Raw genomic sequence first — 23890 nt, forward strand, 5'->3', positions numbered from 1 at the left:
GGTTGCTAGCAAACATCTTTACTTAAAATCACAGTGCACAAAAGTCTTGGTCATTTTATTTGTATGTGTATGTGTGGTGGTGGTGGAGGGGGTGGGAGCGTGATACTTATGCCAGTCATTCCCATTCTCCACTTTACTTGGACAGACAGTATCTTAACACAGCTAACATAGCTTGAAGCATCTACTCCCAATCTTACATTCCCTGTCAGAGAGAAGGTCTGTCAGTCTTGCCAAAGTTGTGTTGACGTACTTGAGCCGTGAAAAAAGTATCGCGCTTAAAACTCTCACAAACAGCATAGCTGCAGTTTTGAAAAATTGTTCCTTTAGCTTTCTAAGCACAAGTACCCTCCAAGCCCAACCCCTTGAAGGGAACATGGGTCTCAGGATGGGTCTTCCGACTCCACGTCCAGCGCCCCCTAGAGGCGGCGGCGGGGATGGCGTAGCGGGCGACGAGTGTGCAGCGCGGGACCCAGTGTGAAGCGACTCCTCCGGCGTCCTCGAGCCCACCGTGCCAGCCCGGGCCTCCACCGCCACCCCCGGACCCCGCCTCCCCGAAGATGCGGCTCCAGAACCAGGTAGCGGCGCCTGAGCGCCTGCAGCGCGCCCCCAACGCCCCGCCCACCCGCCGTCACCAGCGCTGGCGCCCGCCGGCCACGTGGTCGCCACCGGCCTGTGGACCGTGCGTCCCTGGCCGGTCCCGGAACGATCTTCCAAGTCCCCTCCGAGGGGCTCCAGGCCATGCCCTCAGTGTCCCCCGCGACTTCTACCTGGGAGAACCACTGAAATTTGAGTGGGTGCCTCTCCTCCCCTGGTCCCCAGTCTGGCAACCCGGCGGCGACTCGCGCCACTCCCCCGCCTCTGGGTGGCTTTGCTGAACTGATGGCGCCGAAAAGTCCGGCCCCAAGGTGCAGGGCGCACGAGCGCGGGTTCTCAGGGGGCTCTCAGCCTTTGTGACTCTTAATTGTCGCGCAGGGAGGCGTGCACCCTCTGAGTGCCCTTCCCGATTGCAAACCCGGGATTTGTGTTTCTAGATAAGACGGAGTCGGCACCTCTGTTGTCCCATGCAGTGCTCCGTTTAAGGAGGGAAGAGGCTCAGGTGTTGGGTAGGGTATCCGTGTGTTGTAATTGTCTTTCTTTGGACTGAAGGTTGTCAGACATTTAAGATTTAGTAAATACGGGCTCTGAAGCCGTGAACCTGTTAAAGCGACACAGCTTCCCCTCCTCCAACATATATTAAGAGACTTGGGAAGGCCACGGGGGGCGGGGGGGGGGAAGCGGGGGTAATGGGGACACTTCTAGAAAACAGCTCCAGGTTGGGGTTGGGGGGGATGATGAATCATATCGATTCCCAAACTGTTAGCAGATACTGCTCATGGGCAATAATTCTCATAAAATCTTCCCTCTAAGGGATTAAATGCCCGCCCCCACAATGGTTTGTCAGGAGCAGGATGGGTTCCTAGAAGCCCTGGAGTTCCTTATCCTAGCTGCCTTGTTTTTTGTAAAGCATTGCCCTCGAATTACCCTCCTGAATTCATCTGCCTGTTTTTTCATATTTTATAATACTTGCAAATTGACACTGAACAAGCTTTAACCTCAGTCATTTCAGAATAAGTTTGATGTTTTAGGTGAGATGTGAATGGAGCTCCATTCATGAGGAAGTAGTCTGTGTGAAGTGTTTTGTAAATGTGAGTGGGTTGAATTTAAAACACTGAATAAAATTAATGTAACCAGGAATCAAAAGGTTCAATACAGATGTTCCCTCCCTGCTTCCTTAGCAAAATGGCAATATAAAGCTCCCAGCACCATACCTGATGACTCTCTGGCAGGGTGGCCTGTGACACTGTGGATGAACTCCTCCTACATAGTTTTCAAAGCACTTAACAAAATCCCTTGGGGCTGAGAAGGTTGTGACCCACCTACCTCTCTACAGGATTTCCCCCCATTTCCTAACTACTCAAGAAACATACCAGGGATTTACATGCAGGCTTTCATTCAAAGAACTCCTAAGTAATCCTCTTTAGTTACCTTTCGTATTAGCTGAAAACCTCTGCTTGCTTGTTAAGATAAGGTACTCTGGTGTGGGTTTTAGTTAAGGTAGGGTTATGAGTTAGATCAGTTGGCCTTTAATTCCTCTATTTAGTGTGTGTTTGGGGCTAACCGAGATTCCTTAGGAGTGTGTGTTTGCAGTACTGGGGTTTAAAGCTACTACATCATTCAGTGTTAGACAAGCACTCTGCCAACCACTCAGCTAATTCAACTCCAGCTCTGTGTATAGTTTGTTTGTTGGATTATTTGGTTTTGAGACCAGTGTCCTCACCCAGTCTGACCCACAATCCAGTGTTGGTTTGTAATCTCTAGATTACAAGCACTAGGACTGCCCCGTGACATTTATATATAGGCTATACATTTGAATAAGGTATTCTTACATTCTTGGTTCAGGTCTAATACCATCCATCGCTCAGTGGTTATATGACTTTGTATAATTAGTATTTTGGTCCCCCCCCCAATAGTCTATTCATAGACTGGGATACAAGGTTGGGTAAAACACAAATCTTACAAAGTTGATATGAGAATTAAATAAAACACATACATGTGCAGCAGCCACTACATGGAAACTAACTGTTTCTATCATAGTCGTTATTTGTTCTCACTGCTACTGGCTATTTAAAAATATCGATCCACTGCAGAGGCCGAGAGTTCAAGATCAGCCTTGGCTGTATAGCCAGATCCTGTCTCAAATAAATGAATAAATAAATGTGCATATATACACACATATGTACATGTATAGTTGAGGAGAATTAAATTTGAAAGGGATACAAAGGAAATCACTGAGGTGATTGAAAAATACACCATCTTGATTAGAATGATGAGTACAGTGGTGTGTCTTTGTCAAAGCTTATCAGATTTAGAATTAAGATCTGTGAATTTGATTGTATCTCAAAAACAAAAGTAAAAATAAATTAACCTCCAGATAAAGTGGATGATGTCTTTGGGAGAGACTTCTGTACAAGTTAGTGACTAACTCCCAGAGTTTCCTCACCTTTAAGGCTTTTCCTTCTGAGTTTGTCTGGAGCTGTAGGGAGAGGAGCACTGATGTTTCATCATTCAGAGGAGAATGATGCTGTGTGGAGAAGAATGGTTGTTTCACTTGTGATTATGTTTAGCTTGGAGCTTACATATCATCCTTTGTGAGGAGCCTTCTTAAAACCACAGTAAAGTTTTTATATCTAGTAGACCTTGTTTGCATAGCATATGTGTCCAGAGACATAGAGTCCAAAATCAGGAACTGTGCACCCCATTCCCTGTTTTCAAGAAATTCTTTGCTTTGTTTACAGCTAATGAGATATGTTAAAGTGCTTTTGCCCCAGAACATAGTAACTGTTGATACATGCCAGTTATTAAATTTTATATATTTGTATTTTCTTCTTTAGAAGATCAGAAATAAATATATATAGATACATTATAAACCTGGGCTTCTTAACAGCAGGTTGATTTTAGTGTCAGCTCTCCAAAATGATATTTTGAAAAGCTTTTGAGGTAGAGACCAGCCAAGATTTATCAGTAAAATGTTTGAAGTAAATCTCGTTTATCTAAACATAATTGTCATAAACTTTGAATGTTAACTCTTGGGAATACAGGCAAAAACTACAATATATTTATTATCCTAATTTCTCAGCCCAGAGCAGAAGTTTTGCTAGAAAGACTATAACACAAGGTAAATGGTAGAAGGGGGGTAAGGTAGGGGTGGAGAAATGGTTCAGTGGCTAGGAACTATACAGTGGAAATAAGATGTGAACAAATAAGAAATATAAGATTTGAGAAATTATATCTTAGAAGCAATAAATAAAGTCACTAAGTACTCAGAAGTTACTGACAATTTTGGAAATTTCTCTATTCTTCAAAATGGTTTAATCATAATTACAACTATGTAAGGTGGAAATTATTGAATAGTAGTGTGTTCTAGAAAAAGTATAGGTTTTACAATATAAACATTGGTTTATTAAAAAGCAAGCCTCAGGATCGGGACATTTGACTCACTGTAGAATCATACCTACTATTGTGTTTTATAACTGCGACACCCACTATCATTGATATGTGTGATTTAGAATTAGGAACTGAAGTTTTAGGATTGCCTTCATCATCCTCTGAATGGACTAAGGTCCCTTGGTGCCATAACAAATACCATACAATGGGTGGCTTAAGTCAGCAATTCATCTCCACATGGTTCTCACTGCCAGAAGTTCAAGATCGTGGTGTTAGCAAAGTTTTTAGGGGACTTCTTTCCTAGGACTATGGTTGATCATCTTCTTTATCTCTCTGTAAGTCTTACTTCTTCCTGTATCTAATCTCCACCGTTTTAAAGAAAAACATCTTCTCTGATTAGGGATCACATAATATGACTCATTTCTTCTTTTGATCTCTTTGAAGGCTGTTATTTCAAAATCCAGTCACATTCTAAGTGACTGGAGGTTATATTCATTCTATATGTGATTTCTGAGGGACACAGTTTCCTATTACACATGATACAAGTATTTACTTAAAAAAAAAGCTAAATTGCCTCTTTTGAAATAGTTTAGTATGTAATATACAAAATAGACCACATATTGATTCTAGTTTTGAAACACTTCCATTTTAATTTAAATGTTGCAGTTTTTGCTAGTGAGAAACTCTAAAACATTTATCATGTGCCAGAAAGTGCATAGCCACGCTCTCACATAGACACACACACACACACACACACACTCACACTACACATATATTTTATATGGGACACTAATTACAAGTGAAACAGAGTTAAAGCCATTGTCCAATCTGAGTTCAGTCTATAACAAAGTCCACTAATAATAATGTCTTTCATTGACAGAAAAAGATGGCTATGCAGTTATTTCATAATCTTTCTGGCCATGTAGTGACAAGTAGAAAGTTAGACTTTTTAGAAAGAAGCCTTTTGATACTTTTATATCAAGTTGTCTTGGGAGCTCTTAATTTGACTTTCTATTTCTCTCTGCAACAAAATAATAATGTTAATCCTTCAGTGTTTTTTTTTTCCCTAGTCCAAGCCAAGAGTTTATGAACACAGCTTGGTATACAAACCACCTTTGTTCACTCAAAGCAGCCTCACAATGGTTTTTTTCAGAAACACCTAAACTGCCTACAGTTTGAAATACATCTTTACTCAACATGTTTATGCATCAGAACATAATATTTTGTTTAAGAAAAATGTAGAACTATAAACTTCTGTTGCTTTGGCAGAAATGGTCCGCAAATGCATTTATGTATGTTATAACCAGTTTGAGTTCATTGGCACAGACTCTGAGCCACTGTCAAAGTGGCTAGTGTTGACATTGTAGCTGCCACATAGTACCTAGTTGCTGGAAGAATCCTTACATTTTACTAGTATAATGATATAGTTCGCAGTTATCCAAAGTATTTTCATTGCAACTTCTTATTAATTTTTAATTAAGTTTATTATGTGTGTGTGTGTGTGTGTGTCTTGCCCACATATTTATGTCTGTGCAATATTTGAATGCCTTTACCTTCAGAGGCCAAAAGATGGTGTCAGCTCCTCTGAAACTGAAGTTACAGAGAGTTGTAAGTTGCCAGGTGAGTACAAGGACTTCGACCCTGGTCCTCTGGAAAAGCAGAAAATGCTCTTAATTTCTGAGCCATCTTTCCAGTTCCTGTTGCAAACTCTTATGATCTATAGTACTAATCTATGCTTAATCTCATGTTTCCTTTAATAGAATAGTGGTGCTTTTGCATGCAATTAAAATATGGATTAATCTTCACATGAAGTTTCACCTATAAGTAAAATTTAGGAATAAATTAAAGCTTAGATGAGGCTATGAGATTCAGAATATAACATCAAAATAACTTTCCTTTGGGGGGTCTTGGAAATTTACATTGATACAAACTTGCTAAAGTCCTTGAGCCTCCTGAGGCCACTTTATATAACTGACTAAATGATGGATTGATTGAACCAACTGAGTATTTGCTGAGTGCCTAGTGTGGGTCAGGCCTGACTTAAGGAGCTTACCCAAAACTCAGCTATCCCTGTGACCTAGGGGGAAAGGAAACTAAACCTTAAAAATAACCGTAATGATGAAGTACAGTGCATGGCATGTTAGAAAATTACAAATGCAATGGAGGAAAGAAGCGGACTAGGACAAGAGAGTTAGGGACGCTTAACAGGAAATTTCAGTCCTGAATGGAGTAGACCTCATCGAGACAGTGACATTTAAACAGGATTTAATGAGGGTGAGAGACTTAACTGGGTGGCTGGATCTCTGAAACAAGCGGAGGGGATATCCAAAGCTAACGCTTTTAGACAGCAGTGGTCCCAGGAACAGCAAGGCAAACAGTGTGACTAAAGGGAGTGAGCATGAAGGTAATACATGATTCTGAATTTCATTATAGGGCTTGTGTGCTGAGTAAAAATTCCCCAAAAATATTGTCTATCAAAAACTAAATAGATACTTAGCTTATGTGCTAAGAACATTATTCTCTGCCAATGATTGTTAAAAGTTTTTTGCAAGTAAAATGGTGTTTATAGGAAAAGCTTGTTCTAGATCACAAAACAAAGAGACTTCTGGTTCCTGCCTAGCCTGTTACTTCTACTACATTAGGGGAACTACTTTTTCACTTAGACTCAAACTATTTGGTACTGGAGATTTTCCTTTTCTGTTTCAGTATTGTCCTTAGATTTTAATTTTTGACCAGAAGGAAAAATAATTTTAAAAAAAGAAACACTTATTCTGAAAGATTGACATCTGTCAGCTTTAAGAGTCTTGTATCGTTACTTGTTATTGCTTCTTGTAGATCTCACAATGCTTATATTGGCACATTTTAAAAAAAATTGTAATATATTTTTACATGTTACTTTGCTTGAGCCTCTTAACAAATCTATGTGAGAGAAAGGTGGACAGTCATTCTGTTTGGGGCATAGTATATTCCATTTGCCCACAAGACCTTATCTCAGTTTTCTTTTTTACTCATAGACCTTCATGGACTGCCGTTGAGCTCTTGTGTTCTCTTGCTTCTAGAAAGATTCAGCCTATACACTGTTGAGAATATATGAAATATAAGAAAAATATTTGTTGAAAGAGGTAGGATGAGCTCCCTCCTGTTGGCTTCTGGTTAATGAGTTGTATAGAGCCACACCCCTGTCCAATCTATAGCTATAGCTTTTTCTCTTTGGCATTGTTCAAGGTCTAGGGATAGTATTGTCTCCCCCTGTCCCCATCCCCAATGACCATATCCAACCCTTTACGATTGTTCCTCACTAAATTTTATTCAAAGACACTCTGGGAATGTGCCTTCTGTTTATTGTTGAAATCCTAACACATAGCTTCTTAAAATGACAACGTAGAGAAGTTGGGTGATTTGCCCAAGCATTGACGTGCAGTAAATGACAGGGTAAGAGCTTGAATCCTGTTTTTGTGACTCATAGTCATAATCAATTTTGAATATTCCACAGAAAAACCTGAACCAACTGGTAGATACTATTGAAAATCAAACGCTTGCTACCCTTGTCTCAAAAGTATGTTATTTTATATCGTATATAAAAGCATATTAACCGTAAACTATTATTTATATGTATTTTTCGTTTTAGAAGCCCCTTTTGTAAAGAGTAGGACTCTTTATCGATGTCATTTACCACATCACCCCAAATGAAGCATCTCATCACTCCAAAGAGAAGTAGGGAGGCAAAATTAGGACTCATTTAGACCGCTGCTTTTAGTTGTTCACAGAATAGTAGATACACTGAATAGTAAATGATCTTTGAGTTTCCTTTTTAAAATCCCACTGCTGCTCTACCACAAAATCCTCTTTACTGTGTACTACTTTCAAGTCCCTTCCCTTCTCTTTGATCACAAATAGTAAGTCCTATCCCTAAAAACATAGATCTGACCTCTTTATTTCTCTGCACCACACACTATCCACAATATGATGCCCAGGTTTATTCATCCATCTTCAACCCTTAAATTAACCTTCTGGCATGCCACTTTCTCCCATTCAAATCCTATACTTCCAATGTTAAATTATTTGCAGTTTACAAACATTCTTTATATCTGCTTTTGTCCTTTTAAAATTACCACTTTCTACCTATAATATCTTACCCTTGCTCTTAGCCTTACTGTCTATTAAAGAAAACTACTTATCTACAGTGGTTCTGTTGAAAATACTACATGAACCCTTTTGGGCCCCGTAAGCAGAGTTGACAGAGATGGAGAAAGGTACTCAACTCCATGAGGACAGAAACTAGTTCTTATTTGTCATTGTATTCCCTAGAGTCCCAGATCCCCGGTCCTGTACTAGGTCCTAGACTTTAGTTAGTGCATAGTTAATAAATTATTTATTGACCAAAGGTGTCAGTATGAGTCAATCAAAGCCTAAACAAAAAGTATTAAAGTTGTTTTTGGGTTTTTTTTTGTTTTGTTTTACTGATTTTAATTAAAATCAAGGATTTATTTAAAAATAAATTATTTATTTATTTAAATAAATAAAAATAATTAAAATAATAATAATAAATAAAAAATATTTATTTAAAAATGCCAGAGAAGGCATTTTTAAAATGTAATGTAGTGCTTTATGTAAGAGCCTATGCCGTGGAGGCGTGTGTTGGTTACTGAAGGGCAGACTAGAACTCGGTGCAACTCTGGTCTCTTGCCTACAACTCTGGTCTCTTGCCTACCCTGTAGCTTCTTTGTATTTTCTTGCTCTGCTGCTGTTAGAGAAGAAATTTTATTGCTTCTTAAATTTGACCTCCCCTTACCTCCATGTGTCTGATGATAATATTCTTTCAGATCTCAAGGCATTCGTTTTTAAAAGAAGATCACCTAGAAAGCAGCTATTTTCAGGGTCTTAATTGGGTCATTGTAATTAACATTCTGTCAGTGTCTGGTTCATGACTATATTAACAAAAGTCATGCTTCAAGTTTGTATCCTAGGAAGAGTTTCTGTGTCTCATCAGATGGTGACTTTTGACAGGAGCATGACCGACAACCACAATAATGCGTGTCTTAGCTAGGGCTTCTGTCGATATGATAAAATACCATGACCAAAACCAACTTGGGGAAGAGAGGGTTTATTTGATTTACATACCTTGAGTCACAGAAGAATCTCGGATGGAACTCAAGGAAAGAACGTGGAGGCAGGAGCTGAAGTTAAAGCCAAGGGGAGCTGCTTACTGTCTTGCTCCCCTTAATGTGCTCAGTTTACCTTCTTATGTACCCCAAGACCACCTGCCTAGGAGTGCTACCACCTCCAGTGTGCTTGGGCCCTCATTAATTAAGAAAAGACACCCACCTACCTGCCTATAGGCCGATCTTACAGAGGAATTTTCTCAGTTAAGGTTCCCTCTTCCAAAGTATGTCTAGGTTTGCATTAACAAACCAAAGACAAAAATAACAACAACAAAAAAAAGAAATAAACAGCTCACTATCTTGGATAGGATTATTATGTTGTTTAAGGGCATTGTGACAAAAGAACAGAGGTTAAGAAACCTGTGAATATGTGGAATATTCTTAGACATTGATATAACTCTCTCACCTTTGAAAATACGATTTATTCCTTAGCCGTGTAATGATGCAGAGGTATAGTATTATAATTAATTTAAAGAGATAAGTAGGACCAACACAGTTTACCAAATTGAAGTAAGCTTAATTTTCTTTGCTAATGTTTGAAATGGAAGAATCAAAGGATGCAAAGGGAGAGAATTCAGAGTAAAGAACAAGTCAGTAATTTTTCCCCCTAATCACAAAGTGATGTTAAATAAGAGGCACAGTGCACCACAGTCTGCCTCCATGGTGAATTCTGCTCAGTGGACAGCGTGCTCTAAATTGTAAGCCAGAGAACAAGCTTATTTGCCAACCAAATTGAGATTAGCAGCGATAAGCACTGTCTTCATAACCACAGAAAACCAGACAGTACTGAACTGATATGCAGCAGAGATAAGGCCAAGATAGAGCATAAAAGAAGAAAAGCCAGAACACTGAAACTGGAGAAATGCTCGTAAGCAGCAACTTTTGTTTGCGTGTCACCTTTTCATTTTTTTTCTCTTACAATTTTTCACATAGGAAGGGTGTTACAAAAGATGCATAAAAATGAAAGAATTTTTTACAAAGTAAAAATGAAACTCTGAATTAATAATTCTGAGTCAATTCCTTTATCACCATGTTCTTGTCTCTGAGTTCAATATCCTGGCTAATCTCATCACTGTTCACCCAGCCCTAGGCAGAGGAATCTCAAAGAATTATCCTAGATCCATTCTTCTGCCTTCCTTCCTATCTGCAGTTCTATTTTTGGTCCATATAGCGAATCTTATTCCTGTAGTTATTGGCCTTGCCCTTGTGGAACCTACCTTTTCTTATGCATTATATTTCTCTGCTTCTCAGATAACATTTATGAAATGTATATGTGTTTTTCAGTCACCAGTGGGAAAACAAACTGAAAGAAAACTTAGGAATAAGTTGTGCTTATATGTATGAACACAGTAAAGTTCATAGAAAGTATTGCCCCAGCTGCCCTGTTAATTGAATTATTTGTATTTGGAAGCCTCTCATGCAACTGAATTTTAGCTTAAATTTATATCTATGTTCGTTATTTAAAAAAAAATACCCAAAAAGGCATTAGAAAATATTCAATGCCATTAATCATAGGGAAATTCAAATCAAAGCTATAGTGATATATAAATTCATATCCACCAGTGGGGCTGTAATAATTTTTAAAACTGAACAAATGAAAACAAGTATCGGTGATGTGGAAGCCTTCGTGTAGTGCAGCCAGATTAATCAGTCTGTCAGCTCCTCAAAGCATAAATACAACATTATCATCTGATGTTCATGGTCCTCTTCCGAGGTATATATTCAAAAGAATGGACCACAGTTATTTGAGTTCATGTTCACACATGTTCATAGCAGCACGACTTGCAGATTCGAAACACCCCAAATGACTATCAGTGGATGACTAGATAAACAAATTGTGGTACAAGCATGTAATATAGTATTCCTCGGTGACAAAAGGAATGGAGTTCTGATGTGTTCTATGGCAGGGATGAATCTCCAAGGCATACAAAGTGACAAAAGCTAGATAGAAAGAGTCACAGATTATATGTGACCATTTCTGAGGCATCTGGTACCTGGATCAGATAAATCAGACAACCAGAAGGTGGGTTTTGCCATGGGGGAGAGAAGAAAGAATTGGGAGAAAGTGCTTAGTGAGTAAGTGGTTTTACTTTGGAATGAAGCAAGTGTTTTGGAACTAGATAAAGATGGTGACTGCGCAATGACATGAACATGCCACTGCCTCTGAACTGTTCACTTGAAAATGATTAACTTTAGGCAATGTAAATTTCACCTCAAGTTTTAAAAGAGTACACTCCATCAGTTAAAAAAAAGAAAGAATACATTTTCAAATCTCTTTATATAGATCCTAGAATTTTGGCATTCTGAGGAGAGTTTGGTCTGCCCTTTTCATGTGTCACCAAAGAATGTCTTTTCGTCACCTGACCTACTTCAAAAACTTGACTGACAATAGAAGTTGACCTGCTTTCTCGCTATATGTAATTAAGAAGAGCAGGTGTGGCCGTGTGTCCCACTCAGGAATCTCAAGCAGTGTTGCCCTTTACAACTAAGCCATGAGGTGCTTATGGGTGGATTCAGGATCAAGATCCAGAGCTAAGGCTAAGGACTTTGTAAAGCAGAAGCTGACACTATTAACCATGTGGAGGCTGGTCTGCACAGTTAGTATGTGGAGGCCAGTCTGCAGTCTTTCACTAAGAATGTACAAGATGGGGTCCTAACTACCACACTGCCACCTTCTGATCTCACCTGCCAGGGTACTCCCTCGCAAACATACTGTCATTTGCTACATCTCAAACAGAGTGCAGAGCTCCTTTGGCACAGTGAACTCCTCCTCCCACTATGCTTTGTGAGTCAGGAGCTCACCTTCCTCATACGTGCTCTGTCTTACAGAGAATGACTACACCCAGCTCTCGCAGAGACTCTGTCTTAGAGCACTCAGACAGGATTTACACACCTCATTCAAGGTAATATTTCCTGATTCTCTTGATGGAGAGGGGAAATATAAACATATTTGATTACCAGCAGAAAACAACGCTATGCATTAAAAGTTCACCCAATACAGAAGAACCCTCACTCTCCCTTGGTATCTCTTGAAATTGTAATATCAATCCTCAAACAAAAAGACCAAGTTCAGCAGGATATGTAGATTGCTTGGAGCAGAGCCCATGTGAGGCTCTGCCTCAATCTAAGTGACTGAAAGTACTGGAGAAGATATCTTAAATAATAGTTTGGTTTTATTCATAAAGTTATGTACAACTTTATGTTTCAAACTCTGAGTTTTAGGCAAACACTGAATAGTGACTAGTTTCATTGTATGTATATGTATGTGTATGTGTATGTGTATGTGTATGTGTATGTGTATGTGTATGTGTATATGTATATATTAGCTTGAGCATCTTCAGCGGCATCTGGACTACTCTCTGGGCAGGCTACATTTATTGGGTGGCCATAGCCAATGACTAAGCAGGGTTTGGGTGTGTTATACTCTGTCCTGGCCATTTCTGCCTTGTGTAGGGACTCCTCTCGTGAAAAATTTTCCACACCATTGGCCATGCTTTCATATGATCTGTGTTGTTGTCTGAGACTTCTCTTCTCCATTTCTATTCCAAATTCCCTGTATTTTCTCAATAAAATAATAAATCTCTTTTACTACTAACTGTCCAAGAGTCTATTTCTGGGAAGATTCTACTGACAAAGGTAAAGACCATTATTAACTCATTTTGTAAAAGTTGAGACCAAGGCTACAAATGTAGAGACCTTGTAGCCAAATCAGATTCAGTATTCTTTATATGTTCTTAACTATAATGGTATGTTACCTCCTTGTTCTAAAACTCTTATTCATCCAATTATGTATCCTTTCTGTTCTGGGAACTCTGCTCGAATCTATATAATGATATATAGCTTCTGATCTCAAAGATCCCAGTCTAGAGAAGCCAAGGAGGATAAGGAGTCAGTTTCAATTTGTGCTCTGGGCAACAGTGGAGAGGGTGTCCTGAAAGCCTGGAGGAGAAGGACCTAATTTGAGTAATTTCTCATTTCCTCCATTCTTGGCATGGGCTTCTTACTGTTCCTCCTCCTTTCCCCCACCATCAGTGATTTCATCACACCCATCTGGGATGCCTTTTAAAAAGTCAGCTGGGTATGACTGCTCTGTATTTTCATAGAAACCCCTGGACTTGCCATAGCACACCACCTTAGTGGATGTCTGCCCACCTCTCTCTTGGCTATCTGTGAGCCTAGTGCCTGTTACATGCTGACTAAGTGAAGGAGCCTAGGAAGTGTTCTTTTAAGTATTTGGAGGGAAACCACTTATTTAATTAGCCTATTTATATACTAACTTACAAGTCTCCAAAGTACGAACAGGAAAGAGCTTTGAAAGCAAATGCACAGGATAGGGTGATGAGGACAGATAGCTTTTACCTTTCTCTTAAGAACATCTGACTCTTTCTCACTATCATTGGCAGACGTGGTTTCAGGGATGTTTTCCTGCCCCTTTAAAATCTTGGTTCAAACACTAGCAAATGCTTTTCATCTTATTTTCAATATAGCTGATATTTTTATCCATATCTACACCTGCATACATATACTTGTTTATTAAGTCTGCTAACATATTTATGGAGTGGCTTCTATGTATCAAGCACAGTGCTGAGTAGTGTTCACGTAGTGATGTACAAAAGGTACAGTATATTTAATAAGGAGCTTTCATTCTAGCAGAATTATTGCATCTTAAACAAATGCATCCTGAATGTCCTCAAGACCCAGTTTTCGAATCCAGGTCCAGTCTCTTTATTTGGTTGTCATTAACTCCAGTATATGTGTGCTCCTATTTACCAAATGGCATGCTGTCAATTCTGCTCCTTTCCAAGGTTTCCTTGGGTATCCTCAAAGGGCTTTTTTTGTTGTTTTTGAAACAAACCATATTATTAGCATTTGTAAATAGTAAACATTGTTATTATGTGTCCTTTTACTTACGTTTTTGCATTTCCTTCCCTTTATTATATTTCCCGACTCTCATCTACAGTTCTTCTGTTTGTGTCTTTAAAACTACACATTACACACCTTTCTATTTGTGACTGTCAGTGTTGGAAAAACCTCCATGATGTGACCTGTTGGTTTGTTAATGTCACCTGCCCGCTACCTTCACATCTGATGTATGGACAGCAGTATTTGTACTGATACACTTTGCTGGACTCATCTCTCGGGCTAACCATCCATCCTCTTAACAAAGGCGTGGATTCTTTTTCATTCCTACTACTTGGGGTTTGTTGACATCTTGTCTACCTCCTGGTTTCAGGTGTTTTCTTCTTTAAAGTCATTAGTTAGACTTGGTTTTATGTATCTGCTTTCATGGGGACCCCACGGCATTGTGACTTGAGTCTTAGTGATACTTATTTTATTCTCCATCATGTAACCTTTCTTTCCTTAGACTTCTCAGTGTGGGTGTCAATTAGAATGCTGTATTGTAACTAGAATAACTGTTCCCTTTCAAGTCAGGTCACCAACTAACTGTTTTCCTCAGTTATAGTGAGAGTCCCTTTCCAGAGTTCCTGTTGCTCCTCTTTTCAACTTGAAATGACTTTTATACTAAAGGGTAAAGAAAACGTAGAAATTAACTAAGTGGGATTCGCAGGTGTGAGTACAGTACTGACAGAGGTGAGAGGGCCAGTAGAAAGAACGTTCTAAGATGTGTCACAGAGGTCAGTGGTGACAAGAGGGTATGACAAGGATGTGCCTAGGAGCTGCAGACCCTGCATGCTGACTTGTGGGATGCAGACTTGGGTAGCAAGAGGAGCCTTTGGGAAGTTAGGTTTATCAGATCAGAGAGATCTTTCCTACATGTTGAAAATAGAAAGAAAATAAACCAAAAATGAAGCTGATTGAAATTTTAAAAGTGCAATCACACTAATTTTTCTCTGGCCTCCAAGTGCTGCAAGACCAGTCTCTAATATTTGATTGACATTCTGCATAGCTTGCATTTCTTTTTTCTGTGCTTTTTCTTTGTGCTGACCCCAAGATACTGCTGCAAAACTGTCTGTTTTTTTTAATGTGTTGATTGGCATGACCTGGTGGTTGCTTCAGAATTTTAGGATGTAGTTTTTAAGTGTGTTGGGACTTTCAGATGAATCCTTTTTGCCTATATATAAGGAATTGGCCTTATCAAAATATACTAGATTTAAATAGTTACTTCATGGATGTCTTTAAGATACAATCACCATGACAACCTATAACAAAATCATATACCTATAACAACAGAAGACTGTTCCCACAGGAACTCTTCTACCCTAGGCAGCCCCCATATTCCTTCCCATGGAAATCCTTGCCACACAGATCCAAATCCACGTTTCCCTAACTTCCCCCTCAAATTCAGGAATGTAACTGCTTATTCCATTCACCTGGCAATTAGTCATGGCCTCTTGCAGTTCATTTTTTATTTCAGAGATCTGTGTTGATGAATGGCAGAGATATGCTTAAAGGATTGTGTTTTTAGGTGGCTCCATCACTGTCAGCATCAAGTATGCTTGTACTGACCTAGCTGGTATATGTCAATCACTTAATGTGGCATCCGGACACAACCAAGGACTGCAGTAAGCACCAACCTGCTTCTAGTGTAACATGGAAAATGTTTGGCAGGAAAGTTTTTTCTTCTAGGAATGATTCTAGAATGACATGAAAAAAGATAGCATAGGTTCAAAAGTCAGTTCATCATTGCTAAATATTATATATAAATGTTCCACTGGGTTTTTTTTTTAAGTATGACTAGGAGCATACTAGGTTTGTTTACATCAATGTCACTACAAACAAGAGTCATTTGTTTATCTCTCTCTCTCTCTCTCTCTCTCTCTCTATATATATATATATATATATGTGTGTGTGTGTGTGTGTGTGTGTGTATGTATGTGTGTATATATATATTTTACACACATATGTATATATGAATGATACACTGACACTAAGCTATAAAAATTTTTCAGCTCCACTGTAATCATAGGAGTCTACCACCTTAAATATGGCCCATCACTAATGACAAAAACATCACTGTGTGGTACAAGTCTATGTATTCTTTATCTTTTCTGTGTATGTTAGTCCTATATCTGCAATAACTTAAGTCATTTGCTGGCAGAGAATTTGGATTTAACTTCTTTGAAACTTCAAGGGCCAGTTTCACACCTAGAGATAGAAAGGATATTTGTTATCTGTTTGCTGACTAGAACATTTGACTAACAAGTAGGCTGCAAGGAGCCATGAGGGACTTCAACTTGAGTTGGATGAAAACTCACCCTTACAGAACACACAGAATGTAAATCGAGCCACTCAGGGTGTAGCCTCTAGAGTTATCAGATCTGATACTGCAGCACAGAGAAGCTACTTCCTTACAGGTTGGGTTGGGCACAGGTCGGGGCACTTGACCTCCCTGAGATTTGCTCTCTTTTCTTCTGTGAGACACAGGTCATATTGTAACACTCAGATGATTTTAAGTTCCAAAAGATATAATGCACCAATAAATAAAGTCACATTTGCTCTTATAATTATTTATAGAAAAGGCCCTTTAAGTTGAAACAACTGGAAGAATAGGGAAAGTTAAAAGTATCAGTCCTAGAGAAGACTGGAAATGCTCCTTATCTGCTGAATTAAGAAAATGTCTTCTTTCTTAAACTAACTGCTATTTCTGGGAAGCTGAAATGCTGGATTTCAGTTTTGGCCCCATAGTTTGTTAGCTAACACTAGAACAGGTTACTCTAACCTCTGTGCACTCCAGAATGAGGATAAGATGAAGATAATAATATTTACTGCGTAAACATTATTGTTAGGGAAGAATGTAAAGGGCTTTTTAGCACAGCTACAGACTCATGGATAAGCTCAAGGTAGCCAAGGTGCTGTGTAACTAACCTTCTAAGATGCAGTTTTAAACTGTGTTTCTTATTGCTCCTGAGTATACAGTCAGATAAACCATTCACTCACCAGCACTAAGCTCTGGGGCATACAGATAACTCTGCTGATCTTAAATGTTGTCACATGTGTGGGTGTCGACTGCCTGCCTTCCTTCCTTCCTTCCTCCCTCCCTCCCTCCCTCCCTCCCCCTTTCTCCCTCCCTTCCTCCCTTTCTCCCTCTCTCCCTTCTTTCCTTCCCACTCCAGGACTTGTTCACAAGGTAGCTTCTGCCCAGGGCTTCGAGAGACAGTGAAAGTAAAACAGAACAGACTTAGTGAGGTTTCTATATCATCCACTGGCCAAACGACACCACAAGGTCAGTCCCAAAATGGGAATGAAGTAAAAGACCACAACTTTTGGTAGATGAAAAATGCAGTCATGTTGCAGAGGGCCATGAACACAATGCAGGATGAAGATCGTGGCCAGTTTTATAGCTGATTTACCTCAACACTCTTACATTCCCTCAATAACAGGTATCTGTATTATGGTCTCAGATGACAAAGTTGTTTGGTTTGTAGCTACCAAGTCCTACAAGATACTGTGAGTTATTAAGGCCTTTATAATATATTAGTTGCTATCCTAGGCATATCTTTAAGCTTATATTGATTGAAAACATTTGAGTAAGCCTTCTTTTCTCCTGACTCTTCAAGTGGTATGCTATTTATTTTTATGCTTTCTTGCTCTACAATATGCAAGAACATTGATATTACATTCTAAACTCCCTGAAGTCTTCTGCAGATAAGTTTCTTGGTCTGATAGTTACCACATAGCTACTTTGACTTTGGTATGTCAATATGCTTAGCCAGATGTGTAATTCTTATATACAATTTTAAATTTATAGAAATTATAGAATAATCTGATGATTAGTGTCCTGAAATACTGCAAAAATACAAAGTACACGGAATAATCATTTGAGTGGTCTGTGTTCTTTAGCCCCTAAATATTTTAGAGACACTGAAAAAATGCCTTGCTATTATTAAGATTCTCATGGAAATATTCTCTGAACAAAGGCTTTTCTCACTTGCCTTAATTGTGGACTGGTAAGTAGGGTCCTGAATATAAATTGGGCAGCCAGGGAGCTTAGGAGATTTCAGAGTTTTTTATTTAGGGTTTTAGTGATGCTACTAAATATAGCCTGTCCCATTTTTCCTTTTCCCTCAAACTGTCTCATTGATGTAACATGAAACCAAATAGAACAGTGCCGAACAGCTTGAAAGAGTGAATATCATGTGTTGAAAAGGAATATCACAGTATCACCTGATAAAAATAGCTTGTACCCACAGCAAGCAGAGATTGATGCACTCTGGAAGAGTGTACCATTTTTTAAAGGTAGTATTCACTCTCTGCTCCTCTTGAAGAAACTGGCAGGTTTTTTGCAAAAGCTCTACCAAGTAGGAGATTGATGGCTAGGAAGAAAAACAACCTTTAAGCTTGGTGACCAAGTAACTAGTTCTTTTTTAAAGAGCAACTGTAGTGTGGTTAAAATGACAGTTTGCTTTTCCATGTTACTGGCCAAATATGTTTGTGTTCTTAAGGATCAAAATAAAGACAAGATTAAAAAGGCTAAAGAATCGGTAAGGATGAAATTTTATCATTTATTAAACAAGCCTTAGCCAAGAGACCATATCATTTATTCACTCTATAGACATTTACCAAGAAATGTTCTCCCTTAGGTATCCAGAGGGTATGAAAATGAAATGCAGATGAGTCCTCAAAGACTTCCCAATCACGGAGAAGACATACTTACCTGTATAAATATTACCATGTTGGAAGGAAGAATATGGTCAGAAGGTTACAAAGTGGTATGAAGTTTGTACCGTCAGTCTGGAGATAAGGTTTCCATTCCAGGAGGGGATATAAATAGCAACTGTCTTCCATTGGTCATCGTTAACATTGACAGTATAGTAGTAGGGAAATGGGAACAAATGGATGCGGTTATTTCGGTGGGTAGCCAGGTATATATGAAGGTGGTGAGTGAGAAACAAAGGCCTTCCTGGAAGTAAAGACTAGACATGATCTGTGAAAACAAGCAGGGTGTTTAGTGAAAACCAGTCCACTGTAACTGGTTTAATGGTAGGTGAGGGGGTAGTACGACTCTGGATGTTCTTTTTCTATTAAAGATAAGAAGAAGGAGAAAGTTGGAGCAGCCTGGAAAAAATGGCTCCAGGTTTCAGGGCAAAAGTCTAAAAGCCTATGCAGTCTAATACTACAGTGTGACTTGTGACATCATTTAACAAAGCATGGTTAATGACCTGTGAAATAATAGTTGTCATCCTTCTTGCCTGTCACACTGCCTGAGATATAGTCAGTGATCATGAGTTAATTTTGGAGTTGCATTTCTGAATATCACACATGTCTGGTTGTGTGAAATCCTTGGATCTTCTTTAAAGTATATGGCTGAGATGGCTATGGATTTAAATGGAAATCTACAAGTATTTCTCCTTAAAGGAAATACTCTGTTTTGCCATCCTTGGATGAAATGGGTTAATAATAGCAACCCTTCTTTCATTTTGTAGGCATTTTTCTTTTCCTAGGATCAAATTGGTTTTGTTGGTGATAGAACTGTACCTAGTTTTAAAAGGTTATAACAATCTAATTTCTATTTATTTTACTCATTCACCACCATTTATTTATTTTACAGTAAGTAATTTATCCATGAATTCACGGATCATCACAGGGACTTGTGCCCTTAAGTTCATCTTTTTCCACTACATTTCCCTATCTTCTATGAAACAGATTTTATTTAGTGCAAGCTTTGTTGACATGTCTCCATGTCATATTTCAGTTTCTTCAACACCAGCATCATTTTACTAGATAAGGAGACTGCCTGGTCTGAATGGTTGGAGACCTAGCAACTGTGATGAGTAGGCTACCTTATGACCTATCTCTTGGTGATGAAGCTCTTCTAGATCTCTCTAGCCATTGCCCCCTCACTGTTGTACCTATCTCTGATTACTTATTGTTGTTTATACCCTGACCGCTGCTTCTCACAGTTAGCTTATTGTCTGATTGCTTCTGGAATAGTCTTACCATCAATGGGTTGTATAATCTTTTAATCCAGAAGTTTCACTGGTATTTTCTCCAACACTAGGTGTGACTGAAAGGAGTTACAGCAAACTCCTTCAGAGCAGTAACCAACCATGTCATAAACCTTCCTTGCTATGCTCCCTACCAGCTTCTGAGCCAGAGATGTAGCTCAGTTAGGAATTTTTAAGAAACATGCTCATGATTCCCCTACACCCTTGAGTTTGTTCTTGACTTCTCTGTTCACTAGTATTCTTCTGAATAGTTGCTTATCTCACAATCCTTAAGGTAAGGTCTGCAGCTTATTTCTACAATAATGGCACTAATGATAGTTCCATTTTCAGGTATAGAATATTATGTTAAGCATTTTATGTGAATTCACTTGATATGGATCAAGCCTCTAAACACAGTCAGTCTAACTCTGTAGCTTGACTTCCTCACCTTGTGACTAGATTGCTTTTGAAACTCTTGCGTAAGTTAAGCTTCTGAGTTTTTGATAAAGGTTGTTTGTATGATTGCCTCAGCATTTTAAACATTCCCAAGTCCTTTCTGTTTGGGGGTCAGTTATTAATACCATCTATGAAATAGCACAATTCCTTTTTCCTCCTAGGCACATTTGCTAAGTGCAAAATATTATTTTCTTAGAATGACTAAACATCATTGCACTTGCAAGGCAATAGTTGTTGTTTTCCTGAGCCTTTTTAGCATAGTTAATGGTGTTAGATACAGCATGTGCAGGTTTTAAATCATCATTTCTGGAATGAAGGAGACAGTAGTTCTTGAGCAGTGTCTCTGGGTTTCAGAAGAAGCAATGAAATTACAAAGGCCAGAGAGAGCTGAAGACTGCATTTACTTCCCTGAATTCTCCTTTGGCGCCTACTCATTTACCACTATTTGAGAGTCAATTCTGAACTATGGTAAGAGGCACATGGTCTCCTCTGTAGGACTCCCTTGCCCATCATTTAAATTTTTCTTTTAATTAGCCTGTGCTTTCATTTGGTAGTAAGACTGCGGAGCATGAAAACCCTGCCGTTAAGTGGTGAGGTTTCAGAGGACAGAAAAAGTTACATAACCTTTTAGGCCGATGCCTTTCTCTATAAATACTGCAAATGCCATAGGACAGTTAGTGAAGCAGCTGAGGTTTACATTCCTAACATGGCTCACAACATCTGGCATTGTCTGAGCCAGCCTGCCTCTCACACCTAATGTGGGATCACCATCAACTCTTGCTCAGCACCTCCAACCTAGCTGACCCTTTTGCTCTTATTCTTGGATGCCCAGCTGAATCCTTGACATCATCTACTCTACCTCCAGGCCCTCGTGTGGGCTTCCTCCTTCACTTGGCTCAGGCACTGGTCTGAAGGACCCCTGCTATTACTCTCCTCTCACCCCTGGTCTAGACTGTTTCTCTCACTCTCTTATTTGTGTATACCCCCCATCCTGCTGCAGTTTCTTCACTCTACTTAGTACGATCTTCTACAAACATTTCAGTTCACTGTTATGTGTTCATTTTCCTCTCACTTGAAAGTGAAGTCCATGAAGAAAGAGATCTCATCTCTTTGGTTTCTTTGCATCCCCAACCCTGCAACAGTGCTCGCAAATGACACAATCCATTCTACAAAAGATGGATAGAGTTCTTAAATCAAACTTTTCTCCCTAAGTTACACACCAATTATTTTTACCAATTTAGCCAATGAAAGTTTATTGGATTACATGCTTATTATAGAGACTGAGAGTCAAAATCAGGTCCACTCTGAATACTAGAAATTGTCTATGTAGCAGTTATTAGATGCAAGCTTATTACTGGCTGGAGACCTTGAGAAAAGAAGCAAAAGTTGAAAATAAAATGAGAGCTGAGTCTGAGTATACCAAAAGATCACCAAGAGCTTTGTCTGGAACCTCATGGGCTCTATAAGCAAACTAGAGAAACCAAGAGTGCCAAATGGCCTGTTATTAATGTAGCTGATCAAGTTCCTCCTCTGTGCTTCAGCCTGCTTGTTTACAGAACAAGGTCCTTAAGTGGAGAAGGGGTATGAAGAAGGAGTTGCTTCCCACATAAATGTTGTTGTAAAATTGTTGAGAGACTGTGTGCAATAACAGTTTGCATCAAGTGGCATTCACATAAATTGATATAGATGCATAGAAAGTGTTTGGCACCCAGTAAATAGTCAACAAATGGCACCTATGACTATTTATATTAACACTATTAAATCACTTGGAAATCATTTGAAACACTTGTAAAGATTTGGGTGTCTTGGTGATGTTAATGATTAATTTTCCTTGTCTTCTGTTCCTTTTTTTCTTTTGCATTTATAAGCATGAGAAGGCCCTTGAGTGTAGTGATTAAGAATCTAGACTCTAGAGTGAGACAGAAATGAGCTGATGTCCTGAAGTGAATTAATAAGTGAATAAAAAAAAAAAAAGGACTAAGGACAAAACCTAATCTTAGCCCAAGCAAGCTTCAGTTTCTTTTTTTTCATCACTGTGGCAGAAAAGGCCAGTGGTGAGAGAAAGAATCTGTGGTTTGAACAGGCAAATACTTCTTATATCCCCTGTGTGAACCTGAGCCTCCTTGTGCTTCTGTGCTTCTTCTGTAGCAGAGATGAGCATACTTGGTCCATGCAGCCTTGCTGCATCTTCTGCCACTTTATGAAACAAAGATGCCCGTCTTTCTTGAATGTTTCCAAAGTACCACAGCTAGAGAGTTAAGTTGCTGGGACATTAGTTGAAGTCATCGAACTCTAGAGCTGGTGCTGCATGGTCATCGCTCTAAATTTTTCTATTTCTTCAGCCAGACTCTGACTTCCTTGGGGGGAAAATCAGTCTCATTCACCTTTGTACAGCTTGGTATCTGCTCAGTCAGTGCAGTGATGACATTTTGAAATCTCCCCTGAGTATGCTAACCTGTTTCTTGAGATGTGAGATAGAAAATGCTTTTACTGAGGATAGAGAGATGGCTTTGTGGTTAAGAGTACTGACTCTTCCAGAGGTCCTGAGTTCATTTCCAAGCAACCATATGGTGGCTCACAATCATCTGTAATGAAATCAAATGCCTTCTTCTGGTGTGTCTGAAGACAGTGACAGTGTACTCATTTACATAAAATAAATCCTTTAAAAATAAAAGAAAATACTCTTACCTATGCATTTTACTTACCCTGTGCCCAGACACACAGTCTCCCATGGATCTCTCACAACGTCTAACAATGGCATTGAGAACTTATCTACTAAGGCGGGGACATTCTGCCATACATTCATAGTAGGTAGTCCAAATAGGATGTAATGCTGGTCTTCAACTAGACTTTTGGCCATTTTTCTTCCTCTGAATGTTTAAACTTAAAAAAAAAAAGCTAGAAGTTATATGGATAGAAGCAAAGATATTTGACATATTCTCCTTTATTATTTAAAAAAGACACCTTAAGTAAGAAGCAAAAGCTATTTTATTCTTTAACACAGGCACAAATGCTCTATTGATCTTTTAAAAACAAAGTAACAAAAAACCCATGTTCCCCTTTTTGTGAAAAATCATTACTACTGGATGTTGTGGTCTGCAAGATGCTAAATAAGGATTCTACCTAAAATGCTTTGCAGAACTATTTCAGTACAAAGTCAATAATATACATAAAATATTTATGAAAAAAGGAATTAAGGACAAAGCAACTCCTTTCCTTTCCGTGGAGATATATATATATATATATATATATATATATATATATATATATCATATAAAACATTAACATGAAATGTTAACTTACAGTCATCCACTAGTTTGAGACGTAGTGACTATGGATCAGGGGTTCCAGGGAGTGAAAAGGACCTAGTCCAGGGAATGAAAAGGACCTAGTCCAGGGAAT

The 23890-nt window shown here is 38.9% G+C and overlaps 1 protein-coding gene across 1 annotated transcript in view; it reads left to right on the forward strand.

Moving 5' to 3' along the window:
- The first annotated feature begins 466 nt into the window (after positions 1-466).
- Elavl4 (ELAV like RNA binding protein 4) overlaps positions 467-23890 on the forward strand; it is a 138437-nt gene continuing 115013 nt past the window's right edge. The window contains exon 1 of the mRNA XM_028785520.1: positions 467-575. Within this exon, the coding sequence (XP_028641353.1) occupies positions 558-575 (18 nt within the window). The 5' untranslated portion in view covers positions 467-557. The remainder of the gene's footprint in view (positions 576-23890) is intronic.

The sequence above is a fragment of the Grammomys surdaster genome, unplaced genomic scaffold, assembly GCF_004785775.1.
Source record: "Grammomys surdaster isolate TR1022 unplaced genomic scaffold, NIH_TR_1.0 100, whole genome shotgun sequence".
NCBI classification, from domain to species: Eukaryota; Metazoa; Chordata; class Mammalia; order Rodentia; family Muridae; genus Grammomys; species Grammomys surdaster.